The sequence below is a fragment of the Furipterus horrens genome, unplaced genomic scaffold (assembly GCF_987537825.1).
Source record: "Furipterus horrens unplaced genomic scaffold, mFurHor1.1.pri manual_scaffold_8, whole genome shotgun sequence".
NCBI lineage: Eukaryota > Metazoa > Chordata > Mammalia > Chiroptera > Furipteridae > Furipterus > Furipterus horrens.
Window position 1 is genome coordinate 63,564,340 of NW_028327178.1, and position 15,909 is coordinate 63,580,248.

Genomic DNA, 15,909 nt, shown 5'->3' on the forward strand with positions numbered 1-15,909 from the left:
GAAGTGCATTCACAACACACTGTTTTTCTCTTGCCCTCAAAGGAAACTACTCTACCAGAGTGGAACCAATGTAGGAGTAGGCTTTCTGTCTCAGTACAGACCTGTCAGAGTGGCCAAAATAAAATAGTAACACCACCAAATGCTGGCAAGAATATTGAGAAACTGAATGAAGAATGCATTGCTGGTAGAAATGTAAACTGTTACAGCCACTCTGGATAAGAGTTTGGCAGTTTCTCATAAAAATTAACATGTAACCACCAGACGTAACTCAACAACTGCACTCTTGGGCATTTATCCCAGTGAAATAAAAAGTTATGTTCATACAATAACCTGCATAGGAATGTACATAGCATTATTTGTGATAGCACAAAACTGAAATCAGCCCAGCTATCCTTAAAAGATGAGTGTTTAACTGTGGGACCTCAATACCTTGGAATATTACTCAGCAATAAAAAGAAGCTAACTCTGACACTAGTATGAATGTCCAGGGTTATGATATGTGAGAAAAGCCAGACCTAAAGGTTACATTCTGTATGATTCCTTTTATATAACATTTGAAATTACATAATTTTACAAGTGAAGGAAAAATTAGTGGTTGTCAGGGGTTAGGGGTTGGGGTAGGTAGGCAGGAAGAAGGTGGTTATGGTTATAAAAGAACAATATGAAGGGTCCTTGTGGAGCTGAAATTGTTCAGTATCTTAACTACAGTGGTGGATTTAAGAATCTACACAGGGGATAAAATTGTGTGGAACTTAATATATACACACACCCACACACTCAAATACTCAAGTAAAACTGGTGAAATTTGATATGATCCATGGATTATATCAATGTTAATAGCTTGGTTGTGATATTTGTAATAGGCTGATTTGTGTCCTCCCAAACTTCATATGTTGAAACCCAAACACCAGGAACCTCAGAATGTAACTGTATTTATTTATTTAAGTTTTCATTTATTTATTTTTAGAGAGAGGGGAAGGGAAGGAGAAAAAGAGGGAGAGAAACATCAATTGGCTGCCTTCCATACATGGCCTGACCTGAAACCTAACTCGCAACCCAGACATGTGCCCTGACCAGGAATTGAACTGGCGACCTTTCACTTTTCAGAATGATGCCCATCCAACTGAGCCACACCAGTCAGGACAGAACATAACTGTATTTAGAAATAGGGTCTTTAAAGAGGTGATTAAGGTAAAATGAAGTCATATAAGTGGGCCCTAATCTAATATGATAGTGTCCTAATAAGAAGAGATTAGGACACAGACATGAACCAAGGAAGACCATGTGAGGACATAGGGAGAATACAGCTGTCTACAGTCTATCAATACCTGATGTTAACATATTAAAACCTACTGAATCTATGAAAGGAATATAATGATATAAATGAATAAATTAATGGAGAAAAGAGAAAGCACTTCCTGACACTGAAATACCAATTAATAAATACAAAAAGGATGATGGGATTAGTAAACAACTGGCCACCATCATAGTAATAACTGACTTCACCAAGAAACAAAAGATGCTAAAGTAAGTGGGTGAGAGTTTAATGAAGAAAAGAATATTTACATAATATCAAAGTATCCACCCTAAAATGCTCACTAATTAACATAGAGAAAAGTAACTTTACTGTGGAGTAGCCTGGCCAACACTACCTAACCAAGAATCACTAGTAATGGAACACATCAGTGTACCCCTGATAAGATGAAATAGAAGAACATACTACCATATTTTTTATATTCCTGCCAAAGATGTATCATCTAAATCTAATTACAAGGAAACATCAAACAAACTAAACTGAGAACTTCCTACAAAATAACTGCTGTTATCTTCAAAAGTGCCAAGGTCCTAAAAACCAGGGATGGGCTGACTAAAGGAGACTAAATGATTCTGAACAAGTGGGACAGCTGGCAAAGCTGAACAGGTGGAAGACTAAGGCAGGGATTCAACACCATATTCATTTCCTGATTTTGAGGGGTAAGGGGGTTGATGGACCAGCAATTCACTCTCAGATATTTCAGAAAAAAGTTCTCTATTTCTTTTTCATAGGTTTGAAATTATATCAAAATAATGAGAAAAAAAAAAAAAAAAAAAAAAAGGAGGATGGCATTAGCTTCATGCCAAGTGTAAATATTTGACCTGTTCGTTGAGCTCTTCCATTTCGGAGCAGGCCTTCTCCTTGTCTCTCTTTAAAACCTCAATTTCCTTCCTGTTGAAGAAACAAAATTAGCAATATCATTTTGACCAGCCAGTTTATTTTTTCCCAGTCATTGCCCATTGTAACTGCAGCACCTTGGATTTGTAGCCACTCAACACCTGCTCCTGGTACCCTACAGCCACCACTGTTACTTTTCTGTTGCTTCTGCTGCTGCTGATCCAATGCAGATCTCAATCCTCAGAAGAGGACACTGACAGTATTACAGAACAAACATGGTCCATAACATTTCTCAATTGCACCCATTAATATCTCTTGATCACAACATGTGACTATTCACTACCAGCAACATAAATAAAGGCCAAAACAGCCTTACATCCACTAAGGTCTGTTGTCAAAGGGGTGATGGCAGCAAACTTAGGGGAAAAAATGGTCTCTAGAGTGAAAAAAACTTAGATTTCCGAATTACTGTTATGTGATAGCAATTATTTGCTGACTAGGTGTTTCAGATTCCATATTTTAATTGATCATCATGGCAATTATATAAAATCAGCACCACATTCTCAGCATTTTAGAGCTGAGCTCATCTTCAATTTCAGAGTTGAAAAAAAAAAGGTCAACCAACTATCCTTGGATAAAACAGGCTATGGTAGTGAAAGCAGAAATCCACCAACAGGTTTTCTGTGTCCCTGCACCCCCAATAGTCTCTCCTGCCACAGTGCTCAGGTCTTTGCAACCCTTCCTCAACCCTACCCCTCACCCCCACCTGACTCTGACTCACTAAAATTGATGAGCCAGAAACAAATCTTGGAGAAAAGCATAGCTGAACAGATTTTACTTGCCCAGAAAGGCCTCAGGAGCACTACTACCTACAAAAATACTGTCTCCCCCACCCCTTAGTATAATGTGGAGTATTTCTATAGGGGTAAAAAGTGTGTATATATTGACTTCATATATAAATAGGCCTGTTCTGGAGTTGCTCACTGTGGTGATGACTATGCTGCAGCATGCATGTGCTTTCTACGTCAAACTTCTGAGACCAGGCACTCAGGAATGAAGGTGGTTGACAACATTTGGAAGGAGGTCTGAGCCCTCTTGCATGTACAGCAGGGCGGTCAGAGGTCAACATGGCTCACCCACTTGCAGTTTTCTGTAATGAGGGGTTGATCTGTGAACACATCCCACTTTTTACAGTAATATCTCTTCTAAGCTCATTCTACAAAGAGTAAAATGTGTCATAGGTTTTAAGTTCTGGCTGGAACCACTGAGACAGGGCCCTTACCTCTGTGCATCATTTGTCCTTTGTGTAAATTCGAGCTCTTGTTGAATCCTCCCCAGCTCATTTTTCAACACCATGTTTTCTTCAGAAAGCCTATCCAACTCCATTCTGCATGAAAAATAGAAAAAATAAAAAAAGAGTGGAAACTCCAGGCACCAGATATCATGTGCAGTCCACATGACTCTGATCTTGAAGTTGGAAGTCATGGCAATCCTGCAGTCTACAATTCTCCTTCTGTAGATGATGGCATAGAGCATACTTTTCCTTTTCCCCTATCCAGTGTTAATATGCCATGGTTTCAATATCCTTAAAGATAAGCTACAGAAAACATGGCTTTCTTAGCTTCCAAAATGGTCACCCAATCAACAATTTGTTACTGTATTCAGTGCCTTGGTTCCATTTACCTTGTGTTTATAGCTGATGGGTTAAAGGGACATTGAGAATCCTCCCTGTTTATGCCCAGGCTGTGACCTTTATTGTAAGAATGAAAATATAGGTGTGCTCTCTCCCAGGGAGAACTGGCCCTTCTCCCTGGGAGATTAGTACTTTTAATATTTAACTGTTCTTTCAGGGAGAACTGGCCTTTCTCCCAGAGGGACCTGTTGGTTAGTTAAGTCACACAAGGTCCTTGGCATGTAACCACTTTTGTCTAAAACATATTTAAGTATAACCTCCAAAGTAAGACTTTGGAATCCCACCCGAGAGAAGGGCGCTTTGCTTGAAGCTTTCCCAGTCGGACCCCGAATGCTGTCTCCAGGATTCCCCAGCATCTATGTTCGGGTGTTGGTGAACTCCCGTCTGGTGATGTAGGATCTTGATTCTTGCTTTTGCTTTGCTCTTGCTTAATTAAGTGCTTAGTTATTCACCTTTGACTAGGGGTTTTTATAGTCTGCAAATCTGAACCTCCAATTTAAGTGGCCACAATCTCATACATGTCCCTTAACGGCACAATAGCTGACCTGTTCCTGCATCTTATCACCTCTAACTGAAATTTAAGTGTGAGTCCTCAGGGTATTGCAAAGGATATTGACCCTTCCATCAGTGAACTCCAGCATGGAGCTAAGAAACTCAAGGAATCAAAGATCGAAACACATGGGCACATTTTACTCTTGAGGGAGAGTCCCCTGCCCTCTATCCTGTATTCTGAGGTCACAGCACTGGGAGGAGAAATTTAGGAAAGATGTCCACATCAATATATGGAGAGAAACCGGATATCAGGTGGATTCTTCCAGGGAAAAAGCAAGTATGAGGAGCTATTACATGAACCAACTGTGCCTGGAGCCACTGTCCATCGACGTATGACAGATGAGTAATTTACCAATAAATATCACAAATGAGGCAGCGAAACCCCTTACTTGCTGCCCAGAGAATTTACTCTTAATACACGTTCGTCTGACTGACATTTACTACCTGCAATAGGTCTCTATCTGGTATATACTCATAATGCTTTCAATCTAAAAATACTCAAAGCCACATGTTCTCATTATGTTTATGTATTATGGTTATAAGTACCTCTTTCATTAACAAGCAGAACTAAAGAGAAATAGAAACAGAAGTCATTGGAATTTTAAAAGTAGCAAAAGTTTTCAAGCAAGGGAACAAAACAAATGAGATCAGTGTTTTGAGGCTCCAGGATGGAAAACAAATTGATTCAAGGAAGGCATGTGTGTGTGTGGGAGGGATGCAGGGGATCTAATTACAGCTTCCTGGACCTCAGATAAGCTGATGGTTGTCCCACCCCATCCCCCATATACTCACCAAACAACTAGAGCCCATGTGAAGATGATCACACAATGTGTGATTATTCTCACTGAAGGTAATAAATACCTCCAAGGGCCCCCAAACAAAACAAAAACCTGGAAGCTGAAACCAAAGCTGGGAGAATTAAGCAATATAAAGATGGTTTTACCCTGAGACTAATGTCTATGTCAGCAGCATGGAAAAACTACACCGTGGATACCTGCATCAAGCCAGTACCCTGGAAGGAGGTTAACATAGTCCCAGGCTCCAGAAAAAGAATGAACTCGCCTCCCAGTTGATGGCAAAAGCAATATACATCCTTTGTGCAGAAGCATTCTCTGCTACAACTCCCAGGATTCCCAGAGATTAACATCATGTAAATGTTAACTCACAATCAAAGATCACCACAACATACATGGGAAAAAGCCACCTATGAGAGTTAGCAGAAGCAAAACCAACCAAATTAGATTTCACAGAAACCTCAGATATTGGGATTATCAGACACAAACTAAAGATAAATATTATGGAATGTTCATACAATATAAATAAAACAGAAATTTAAAAATGAACATGCAATAATAAATTATAAAAAATATTTAGACAGGACCAAACAGAATCTTTGGAAATAAAAAGGATTCAATGTCACAGAATTTTTGGAAATGAAAAGATATTAATGTTAAAATAAACAGATTAGACACAACCAAAGGAAGGATTACTGACCTGAAACACAGAGATATGAAAAAAGGAAAAAGAAAGAAAGAAAGGGAGGGAGGGACGGAGGGAGGGAAGGAGAGAGAGAAAGAGAGAGAAAGGGAGAAAGGGAGAAAGAAAGAAAGAATGAAAGAAAGAAAGAAAGTAAACAACCCAGAATGTGACAGAGAAAACAGGATGTAAGATATAAAAATGAGGTTAAGAAATGTAAGAAAAGTGAAAAGATTTAACATCATACATTTAATTCAAGAAGATAAGTGAGAGGAGAGAGAATAGTTTAAAAATAATGGCTGAAACTTTTTCATAAGTCACAAGTCTATACATTCAATAGGTACAATGTTTTAAGTAAGATAAAAGGAAACCACACCTATGCTATATGTCCCAACAATTCCATTTTTAGGTACATCCCAACATAAATGCTCAAAAAACAAGTACAAGAACATTTTTAGCAGTACTATTTGTGATAGCCAAACACTACAAACTACTCAAATACCCATCAACAAATGAACAAATACATTGTGGTTAATTCAGGCAACAGACTGCTCCATAGCAGTGCAAATGCATGAATGATAGGTACAAGCAACAATATGGATGAATTTCACAAACATTCTGAACCAAGAAAGCCAGACACAAAAAAGTATACATTGTGTGATTCCTTTATATAAAATATTGGTAAAATTGGCAAAATTAATCCATGCTGTTAGAAGTCAGGATAGTGGTTGCCCCTAGGGGGATTTGGGGAGTTCTATTTCTTGTTCTGGGTGCTGGTAACACAGATGTGTTCAATTTGTTGACAATTCTTCTAATTGTACACATATGTGTGTTTCTCTTGTGTATATAATAAAAAGTTAAAAAGGAATATACACCTAAACACACCAAAGAAAAACCACAAAATATAAAGATCTCCTTTTCTTAAATCCTCACCCAAGGACATTCCTTCCTTCCGTTTTTTTTTTTTTTTTTTTTCATTGCTTTGAGAGAGAGAGAAACATCAATGCAGGAGAGAAGTACCCATCAGTCACCTCCCATACGTGCCTGGACCAGGGATGAAATCCACAACCCAGGCATGAGAATTTAACCTGCAACCCTTTAGTCACAGGATGACGCTCCAGCCAACTGAGACACACCGGCCAGGGGACAAAATATAGGATACAACTCAGATTATCTACTGTGGTAGGCAGAATAAGGGCTCTAAAAGATGTCCCTGTCCTAGTCCCCAGAACCTGTGAATGTTATATCACATGGCAAAGAGGAATTAATATAACAAATGGAATTAATGTTGCTAATTAGCTGAGTTTAGACAGAATATCCTGCATTATTCAGATGGGCCCAATGTAATCACAGGGTCCTTGAATGTGGACGAGGGAGGCATGAGTATTAGTGATGTGATATAAGAAGGACGTGACCAATCACTGCTGGCTTTAAAGATGGAAGGGGCCCAGGAAACAAAAAGTGCGAGCACATGTAGAAGCTGGCAAGAAAAGAGATTCTGGGAGGGGGACCAAGATGGCCGCGGAGTAGGAACAGTGTTCTCAGCTCGCTCCTGTTAAGGAGACAATCCAGGAGGAACAAACTCGGGGAGGAATGACTGAGTGAGTGGGAATATCTGATAACGTGAACGGGGAAGAGATCGTGGGAGCAGCGTGGAGGGGGGTGGAGGGGTTTATCACAAACTGCAGGCTGAGTCATTCTGAGACTCCGTGCGTTTGCAGTATCAAGCCGGAGAGCTCACTAGCCGGGAGTGAATTCTTGTAGGGAGTTAGGGAGAGGATTTGGCCGAAAAAGCCAGAGGAGTGAGAGAACAGTGAACAACCAGGACTGGGAGAAACTGTGTGACCTGAGTCTAGAGAGAAACATCCTCAGCTGCAACCTCCGACGGAAAGCTCGGCGTCCCGGGCGCGCCCAGCACTTGCGCTAGGGCCCTACAGAACAAAGGAGCAGTTTTGGGGCTAGGAGACGGGCCGCACAGAAAAGCTGTTTCGGAACTCCGGACCGGGGGAGAACTGTGTTCTTGAAATCAGTGTTTGCTCTTTAGTCGCGCTAGAATCCCACAGAACAAAAGGCAGGTTTGGGGCTAAGAGAGAAATAGGACGCGCAGGGTGTGTAAGTAGGGAAGAGGGCGGAGGCGGAGGTTCTGGAGGGGAGACAGTTTTAGGGCAGGGAGAAGGGCCCGTGGGGAGGGGCTGCTGTGAAGCTCCGGACCGGCAGAGAGCTCCGGTGAAGGAGAGTGCTGCGCTGACCGACCACACTAGAGTCCCATAGAACAAAGGGACGGTGCTGTGGCAGGAAGAAAGATAGAGCACGCAGGCCAATAGACAGGGAAGCCAGCAGAAGCGGTAGCTCGGAATAGAGAAAGTTTTGGCGCAAGGAGAAGAGCACACGCAGGAAAGCCACTGCAAAGCTCCAGACTAGGGGAGAGGCCCTGGGCAGGAAAGGGCCACTGGGCCCGGCACTTTGACCGACTGTGCCAGAGTCCTGCAGAACAAAAGGACGATCTTGAGACAGGGAGAGAGGTGGGGTGCGCAGGCATATAGACAGGGAAGAGAGCAGAAGCTGTAGCCTGGGAATAGAGACAGGACTGGAGGCAGGGCGGGGATTGCTGGCAGGCACAGGCTGGACCAACAGAGGGAAGGAGTAGCTGGACAAGCCTGAGGAGGGCTGAGGCTGCCTCAGGAGGGGACAACTAAAGGCAGCTCACAGCAGAGCTGTGGTAGGCCCACGAAAAAAAGACTAGCAACCCCAGAATCAAGCAGAACCCTCCCACAGCCAGCCAACCAACCAGAAAAGATTTGAAACTCATGGAATTTTGAATAGGAGAAGACTCAGGAAGGAAGCAAGGAAAAACCAAAAAACAAACAAACCAAAAACACCCAGAGACTGTGCATAAAAGTTGAATTGAGTTAAAATCCTCATTCTTTTATCTCTCACTCTCTCTCTAACTACCCCTACCGTCAGTCCCTTCTTATTCTCGCTCCTTTTCTCCCCTCCCCTTCCCTCCCTTCTCTCCCCTTAGCATTCTCCCCTGCATCCTATTCTCAGTTAATTTTATAATTTTAAGTTCTCTCCCTTTCTCACCCTCTCCTTTCTCTGCGCTACTCACCTTCAACTTTATTAAATTTCTTTCTTTATTTTGTCCCCCTTCAGTCTACATTCATTTTTCTTTCATCTCTTGTCCTTATTTTCCTTCTCTCCCTATACATAATCTCTCTCTCTCCCTATTACACTTTATATTCTAATCTCTTAATATTCAAATTATAATTCTAATCTATCCCCCTCTCCCTTTACTCTCCTATTCTTACCCCTTCTCTTTTTCTACCCCACCCCCCCACTTCTTTCCCTACCTCTTGTATTTCTCTCCTTCATCCTATCTTTTGTCAACTCTTCAATTTCAATCCTCCCCTCCCTAATATCTCCTCTTCCTCCTGATTTCCTTCCCTCCTCTGAGCTCTTTTCCTCCCAAATCCTCTTGCTTTCCTATCTCCTATTCCTCTCTCTCTATATTCACCTTTTCTCTCTATCTTGCAACTTTATATCATGTTTTAATCTCCTAATCTTTTTTATAACATATAATTTAAAAAAGAATTTTAATCCAGTCCCCTCTCTTCTACCTCCCCTTCTTCTTTTGTTCTCTCTCCTACCCTTCTCTTCTCTACTTTCTCTCTCTCTTTCCTCTCTCCCTTCCTGTCTTGCTATTTTCTACTCTGTATTTTTATCCTTAAAAAATTCTCTCTCAATCTATTTCCTACCTTCTAACCTCCCCAGCCTTCTCTTTCAATTTCTGGCTGTCTGTCTACCTGGATGTCTGTTGTGTCTACCCTACCTCCCACGCTAATCATATAGTATAGACCGATTATATAATCCTAATACTATACACTTCCACTTTCTCTCTCCACACTGTAACCCTCCCCTCCTTTTCAAACAGACAGTGTAAGTGTTAATTGCTCTCTTACATAACCTTGATCCCAATTGCTAATATTAATACTCTATCAACTTCCAGCTCAAAAATTACCCTTCCTTCATTTAAAACAACTCCTTTCTGTTTCTCCTACGAAATAAGAGTCCCAGTATCTCCACAAGTATATTAACACGGGCTCATTTGTAGCCTATAGTGGGATTGTATTTGGGGGAGACATTGGAGGGTGTGGGTTTCTTGCCTGGGTTGTGTAATTATGTTTTAGCAGCACCTTCACAAAAGATCTCAAGACAAGGTGGGCAGAGTGACTCTCAATCAACTAACCAGAGAAAAAGATCCACCAAAAAGTAGCTGAAATACAACCAGACAGATTAAAGAAATATCATCAAGGACAACACAGACGGAGATCCAGGAGGGCGGAGGAGTAAGTGGAAGCTACACTAACCCCCTCCCAGGACCAGCCAGTGCTGACTCAGCCCCAGTACAGCAGACAGACCATCCCCCTCCAAGTGGTGTCACATTAAGGGGAAATAAAAGCCCTGCCTACAGGAATTAAGTTGCCACACCCACGGTCCTTAAGCCTGACCGCTGATCACAGATTGAGTATAGTAACAACTAAAGAAGAGAGACAAAGGCAGTAGATCCCTGGAAGTCTCCAACAGGCTGCCTAGGGCCAGTCTGGTACATGATCTGACGCTACCAGAGGCAGATCCAGGAAGAACTGATCATTCTAAGAAGCACCAACAAACAAAAGGAATCACAAAAATGGGGAGACAGAGAAACAACCCCCCATCAAAAGGAAAGGTAGAATCCCCAGAAAGAGTGCTAAATGAAATAGAGGGGAGCAACATATCAGATACGGAATTTAAAACATGGATTATGGAGAAGCTAAATGAGATCAGCGGAAACTACAAAGAACTCCAGAAAAACTACAGTGAACTCCAGAAGAACTATAAGGAACTTACTGAGAATTATACCAGCATCAAAAAGGACATGGAAGCTATCAATAAGAGCCAGGAGGAAATGAAGAATACGATCTCTGAATTGAAGAACACAGTAGAAGGAATTAAAAGCAGGCTAGAGGAAGCAGAAGATCGGATGAGCGAGCTGGAGGACAACGTACACAAAAACTCCCAGACAATGCAACAAAATGAAAAAAGACTGAACAAGACTGAAGAGGTTCTAAGACAGCTGCAGGACAACATGAAACGTAACAATATCCGTATCATTGGAATTCCAGAAGGAGAAGAAGAAGAGCAAGGGATAGAAAACCTCTTTGAAAAACTAATGACAGAAAACTTCCCTCACATGAGGAGAGAAAGAGTCACGCAAATCCAGGAGGCACAGAGGGTCCCAATGAAGATGAACCCCAACAGGCCGACCTCAAGACACATCATAATTAAAATGGCAACATCCAAAGACAAAGAGAGAATCCTAAAAGCAGCAAGAGGGAAACAACTAATAACATACAAGGGAGCTCCAATAAGGCTATCCTCAGATTTCTCAGCAGAAACACTACAAGCAAGAAGGGAATGGCAAAAAATATTCCAAGCAATGAAAAACAAAGGCCTACAACCAAGAATACTCTACCCAGCAAGGCTCTCATTCAAAATGGAAGGCGAAATAAGGAGTTTCTCAGACAAAGGAAGACTAAAAGAATACATCTCCACCAAACCAGCAATGCAAGAGATGCTAAAGGGTCTGCTCTAAAAAGATAAAGAAACAGAGAGAAACAGAGAAGAACACGAGTACAAAGGGGGAAAATGACAATGAATAAGTACTTATCAGTAATAACCTTAAACGTAAATGGATTAAACGCTCCAATTAAAAGACATAGGGTAGCTGAATGGATTAGAAAGAATGACCCACATATATGCTGTCTACAAGAGACCCACCTTAGAACAAAAGATCTACACAGACTGAAAGGGATGGAAAAATGTATTCCAAGCAAATGGACATGAAAAAAAAGCCGGGGTAGCAATACTTATATCAGACAAAACAGATTTCACAGCAAAGTCCATAAAAAGAGACAAAGAAGGGCATTTCATAATACTTAAGGGAAAAATCCATCAAGAAGATATAACCCTTATAAATATATATGCACCCAACTTAGGAGCACCCAAATATGTAAGGAAAATTTTGAAAGACTCCAAGAAAGATATAGGCAGCAACACACTCATCGTAGGGGACTTTAACACCCCATTGTCAACAATGGACAGATCTTCAAAGCGAAGAAACACCAAAGATATTGAGGCACTGAACAACACTTTAGATCAAATGGACTTAGTCGATATATATAGAAGTTTACACCCCAAAGAAGCAAAATATACATATTTCTCAAGTGCACATGGAACATTTTCAAAGATAGACCACATGGTAGGACACAAAACAAGCCTCAATAAATTCAAGAAAATTGAAATTATATCAAGCATCTTCTCAGATCACAATGCCTTAAAATTGGAAATCAACCTCAAGGAAAAAACTCAAAAACATTCAAACTCATGGAGAATGAATAACATGCTATTAAATAATGAATGGGTTAACAATGACATCAAGGAAGAAATAAAAAAGTTCCTGGAAACCAATGATAATGAACACACAACAACCCAAAACCTATGGGATACAGCGAAAGCAGTCTTAAGAGGAAAGTTCATAGCAATACAAGCCTACCTAAAAAAGCTAGAAGAATCTCTAATAAAAAATTTAACCCTACAGCTACAAGAACTAGAGGAAGAACAACAAGCAAAACCCAGATCAAGTAGAAGGAAGGAAATCATCAAGATCAGAGCAGAATTAAATGACATAGAGTCTAAAGTAACAATTCAAAAGATCAACAAGAGTAGGAGCTGGTTCTTTGAAAAGATAAACAAAATTGACAAGCCTTTAGCCAGGCTCATCAAGAAAAAAAGAGAGAGAACACAAATAAATAAAATCAGAAATGAAAGAGGAGAAATCACAACTGATACCACAGAAATACAAAGAATTATAAGAAATTATTACGAACAACTGTATGGCAAGAAATTTGACAACCTAGAGGAAATGGACAGATTCCTGGAAAACTATAGTCTGCCCAAACTGAATCAAGAAGAAGCAGAAAGTCTGAATAGACCAATAACAGCTAGCGAAATTGAAGCAGTAATCAAAAAACTCCCAGCACACAAAAGCCCAGGACCAGATGGCTTCACAAGTGAATTCTACAAAACATTTAGGAAAGAACTAACTCCTATCCTCCTCAGACTATTCCAAAAGATACAAGAAGAGGGAAGACTCCCAAACTCGTTCTATGAAGCCAGTATAACCCTAATTCCAAAACCAGGTCAAGACACAACAAAGAAAGAAAACTACAGACCAATATCGCTGATGAACATAGATGCTAAAATCCTCAACAAAATATTGGCAAACCGGATCCAGCAACACATTAGAAAGATCATACACCACAATCAAGTAGGATTCATCCCAGGGATGCAAGGATGGTTTAATATTCGCAAATCAATAAACGTGATACACCACATAAACAAAATGAAAGACAAAAACCACATGATCATATCAATAGATGCGGAAAAAGCATTAGATAAAGTACAACACCCATTTATGATAAAAACTCTCAGCAAAATGGGAATAGAGGGAGCATACCTCAACATAATAAAGGCCATATATGAGAAACCTGAAGCCAACATCATACTCAATGGGCAAAAACTGAGAGCATTCCCCCTGAAATCAGGAACAAGACAAGGATGTCCGCTCTCTCCACTCCTATTCAACATAGTCTTGGAAGTTCTAGCCACAGCAATCAGACAAGAAAGAGAAATAAAAGGCATCCAAATTGGAAAAGAGGAAGTAAAGCTGTCATTATTTGCAGATGACATGATAGTGTACATAGAAAATCCTTTAGACTCCACAAAAAAACTACTCAATCTAATAAGTGAATTCGGCAAAATAGCAGGATACAAAGTCAATATTAAGAAATCGAAGGCATTTTTATACACCAACAATAAAAACTCAGAGATAGAAACTGAAAGAAAAATCCCATTTACCATAGCAACAAGAAAAATAAAATACCTAGGAATAAACTTAACCAAAGAGGTAAAAGACCTGTACACAGAAAACTACATAACACTGAAGAAAGAAATTAAAGAAGATACAAATAAATGGAAGCGTATACCATGCTCATGGATGGGAAGAATCAACATCATTAAAATGTCCATACTACCCAACGCAATTTATAGATTCAATGCAATCCCTATTAAAATATCAGCAACATATCTCACAGACCTAGAACAAATACTTCAAAAATTTATATGGAACCAAAAAAGAGCCCGAATAGCCACAACAATTTTGAGGCAGAACACAGTAGGAGGAATCACAATACCCGATATCAAACTATACTACAAGGCCACGGTAATCAAAACAGTCTGGTACTGGCATAAAAACAGACATATAGATCAATGGAACAGGATAGAGAGCCCAGAAATAAGCCCAGGTTCATATGGTCAACTAATATTTGACAAAGGGGGAAAGAACATCAAATGGAATGAAAAGAGCCTCTTCAACAAATGGTGTTGGGAGAACTGGACAGGGACATGCAAAAAAATGAAACTAGACCACCAGCTCACACCATACACCAGAATAAACTCAAAATGGATCAAAGACTTAAATGTAAGCCGTGACACCATAAAAGTCCTAGAGGAAAAAATAGGCAGGAAAATTTCAGATATCCCACGTAGCAACATTTTCACTGATATATCTCCTAAGGCAAGGGAAATAAAGGAAAGAATAAACAAATGGGACTACATCAAACTAAAAAGTTTCTGCTCAGCTAAAGAAAACATCAGCAAGATGCAAAGGAAACCAACCATATGGGAAAATATATTCGCCAATGACATCTCAGACAAGGGACTGATCTCCAAAATATATAAAGAACTCATACGACTCAACACCAAGAAGACAGACAATCCAATTAAAAAATTGGCAAAGGACCTGAACAAACACTTCTCCAAAGAAGACATACAGAGGGCCCATAGACATATGAAAGTATGCTCAACATCACTAGCCATCAGAGAGATGCAAATTAAAACCACAATGAGATACCACCTCACACCAGTCAAAATGGCAATCATCAACAAATCAACAAACAACTTGTGCTGGAGAGGATGCGGAGAAACGGGAACCCTGGTGCATTGCTGGTGGGAATGCAGATTGGTGCAGCCACTGTGGAAAACAGTTTGGAATTTCCTTAAAAAACTAAAAATGGAACTGCCTTTTGAACCAGCAATTCCATTGCTAGGATTATATCCAAAAAATCCCGAAAAACCAATTCAAAAGAACCTATGCACTCCAATGTTCCTAGCAGCACTATTTACAATAGCCAAGTGCTGGAAACAACCTAAGTGCCCATCTGTAGATGAGTGGATCAAAAAACTGTGGTACATTTACACAATGGAATTCTATGTAGCAGAAAGAAAGAAGGAACTTCTACCATTTGCAACAACATGGATGGAACTAGAGAAAATTATGCTTAGTGAAATAAGCCAGGCAACAAAAGAAAAATACCTTATGCTGTCACCTATTACAGGAAACTAATGAACAACACAAACAAATGAGCAAAATTGAACCAGAGGTATGTAAACAAGAAGTAGACTAACAGTAACAAGGGGGGCGGGGGGGAGGAAAAGAAAGGTGTAAGGGGATGGGTCAAGTTAAAAAATATATATATATATGAATGACCCACAGACAGGTGCAACTGAGTGGGGACTAAATGTGGGGGAGGGGAGGGACAGGGTGCAGGGAAACAAGAGGGCTAAAAAAGTGAGACAACTGTAATGGAAAAACAAACCAAAATTTTTTAGTGGGGGAAAAATGAAAATATGAAGAATGGAAATGCCAGTTCAGTGAATATTAGGACAAAGATTTTCCTTCACGTTGTATATTTTTCTCCCTATTTGATCCCTCCAGAGTTTGGCATTCTAAACAAGTAAATAATGACATAAGTTCCTTTGCATAGAACTAATAAGACCAGTTGTCAACAGAGGTTTTTTTTTTTTTTTTTTTTCTTTTTTTTTTGACCAAGTCTTTGACTGGAATGTCAAGCCTAAAGGAAACATACTTGGGCTCAGA

At 40.1% G+C, this 15,909-nt stretch overlaps 1 protein-coding gene across 5 annotated transcripts in view; it reads right to left on the bottom strand.

Moving 5' to 3' along the window:
- Window positions 1-15,909, bottom strand: part of NINL (ninein like) — a 237,945-nt gene that overhangs the window by 37,171 nt on the left and 184,865 nt on the right. For all 5 annotated transcript variants that reach the window (XM_090285956.1, XM_090285957.1, XM_090285959.1 and 2 more), the window contains 2 exons: window positions 3,435-3,539; window positions 2,137-2,206 (listed from right to left, as the gene is read on the bottom strand). In XM_090285956.1, coding sequence (XP_090142082.1) covers window positions 2,137-2,206; window positions 3,435-3,539 — 175 coding nt within the window. The remainder of the gene's footprint in view (window positions 1-2,136; window positions 2,207-3,434; window positions 3,540-15,909) is intronic.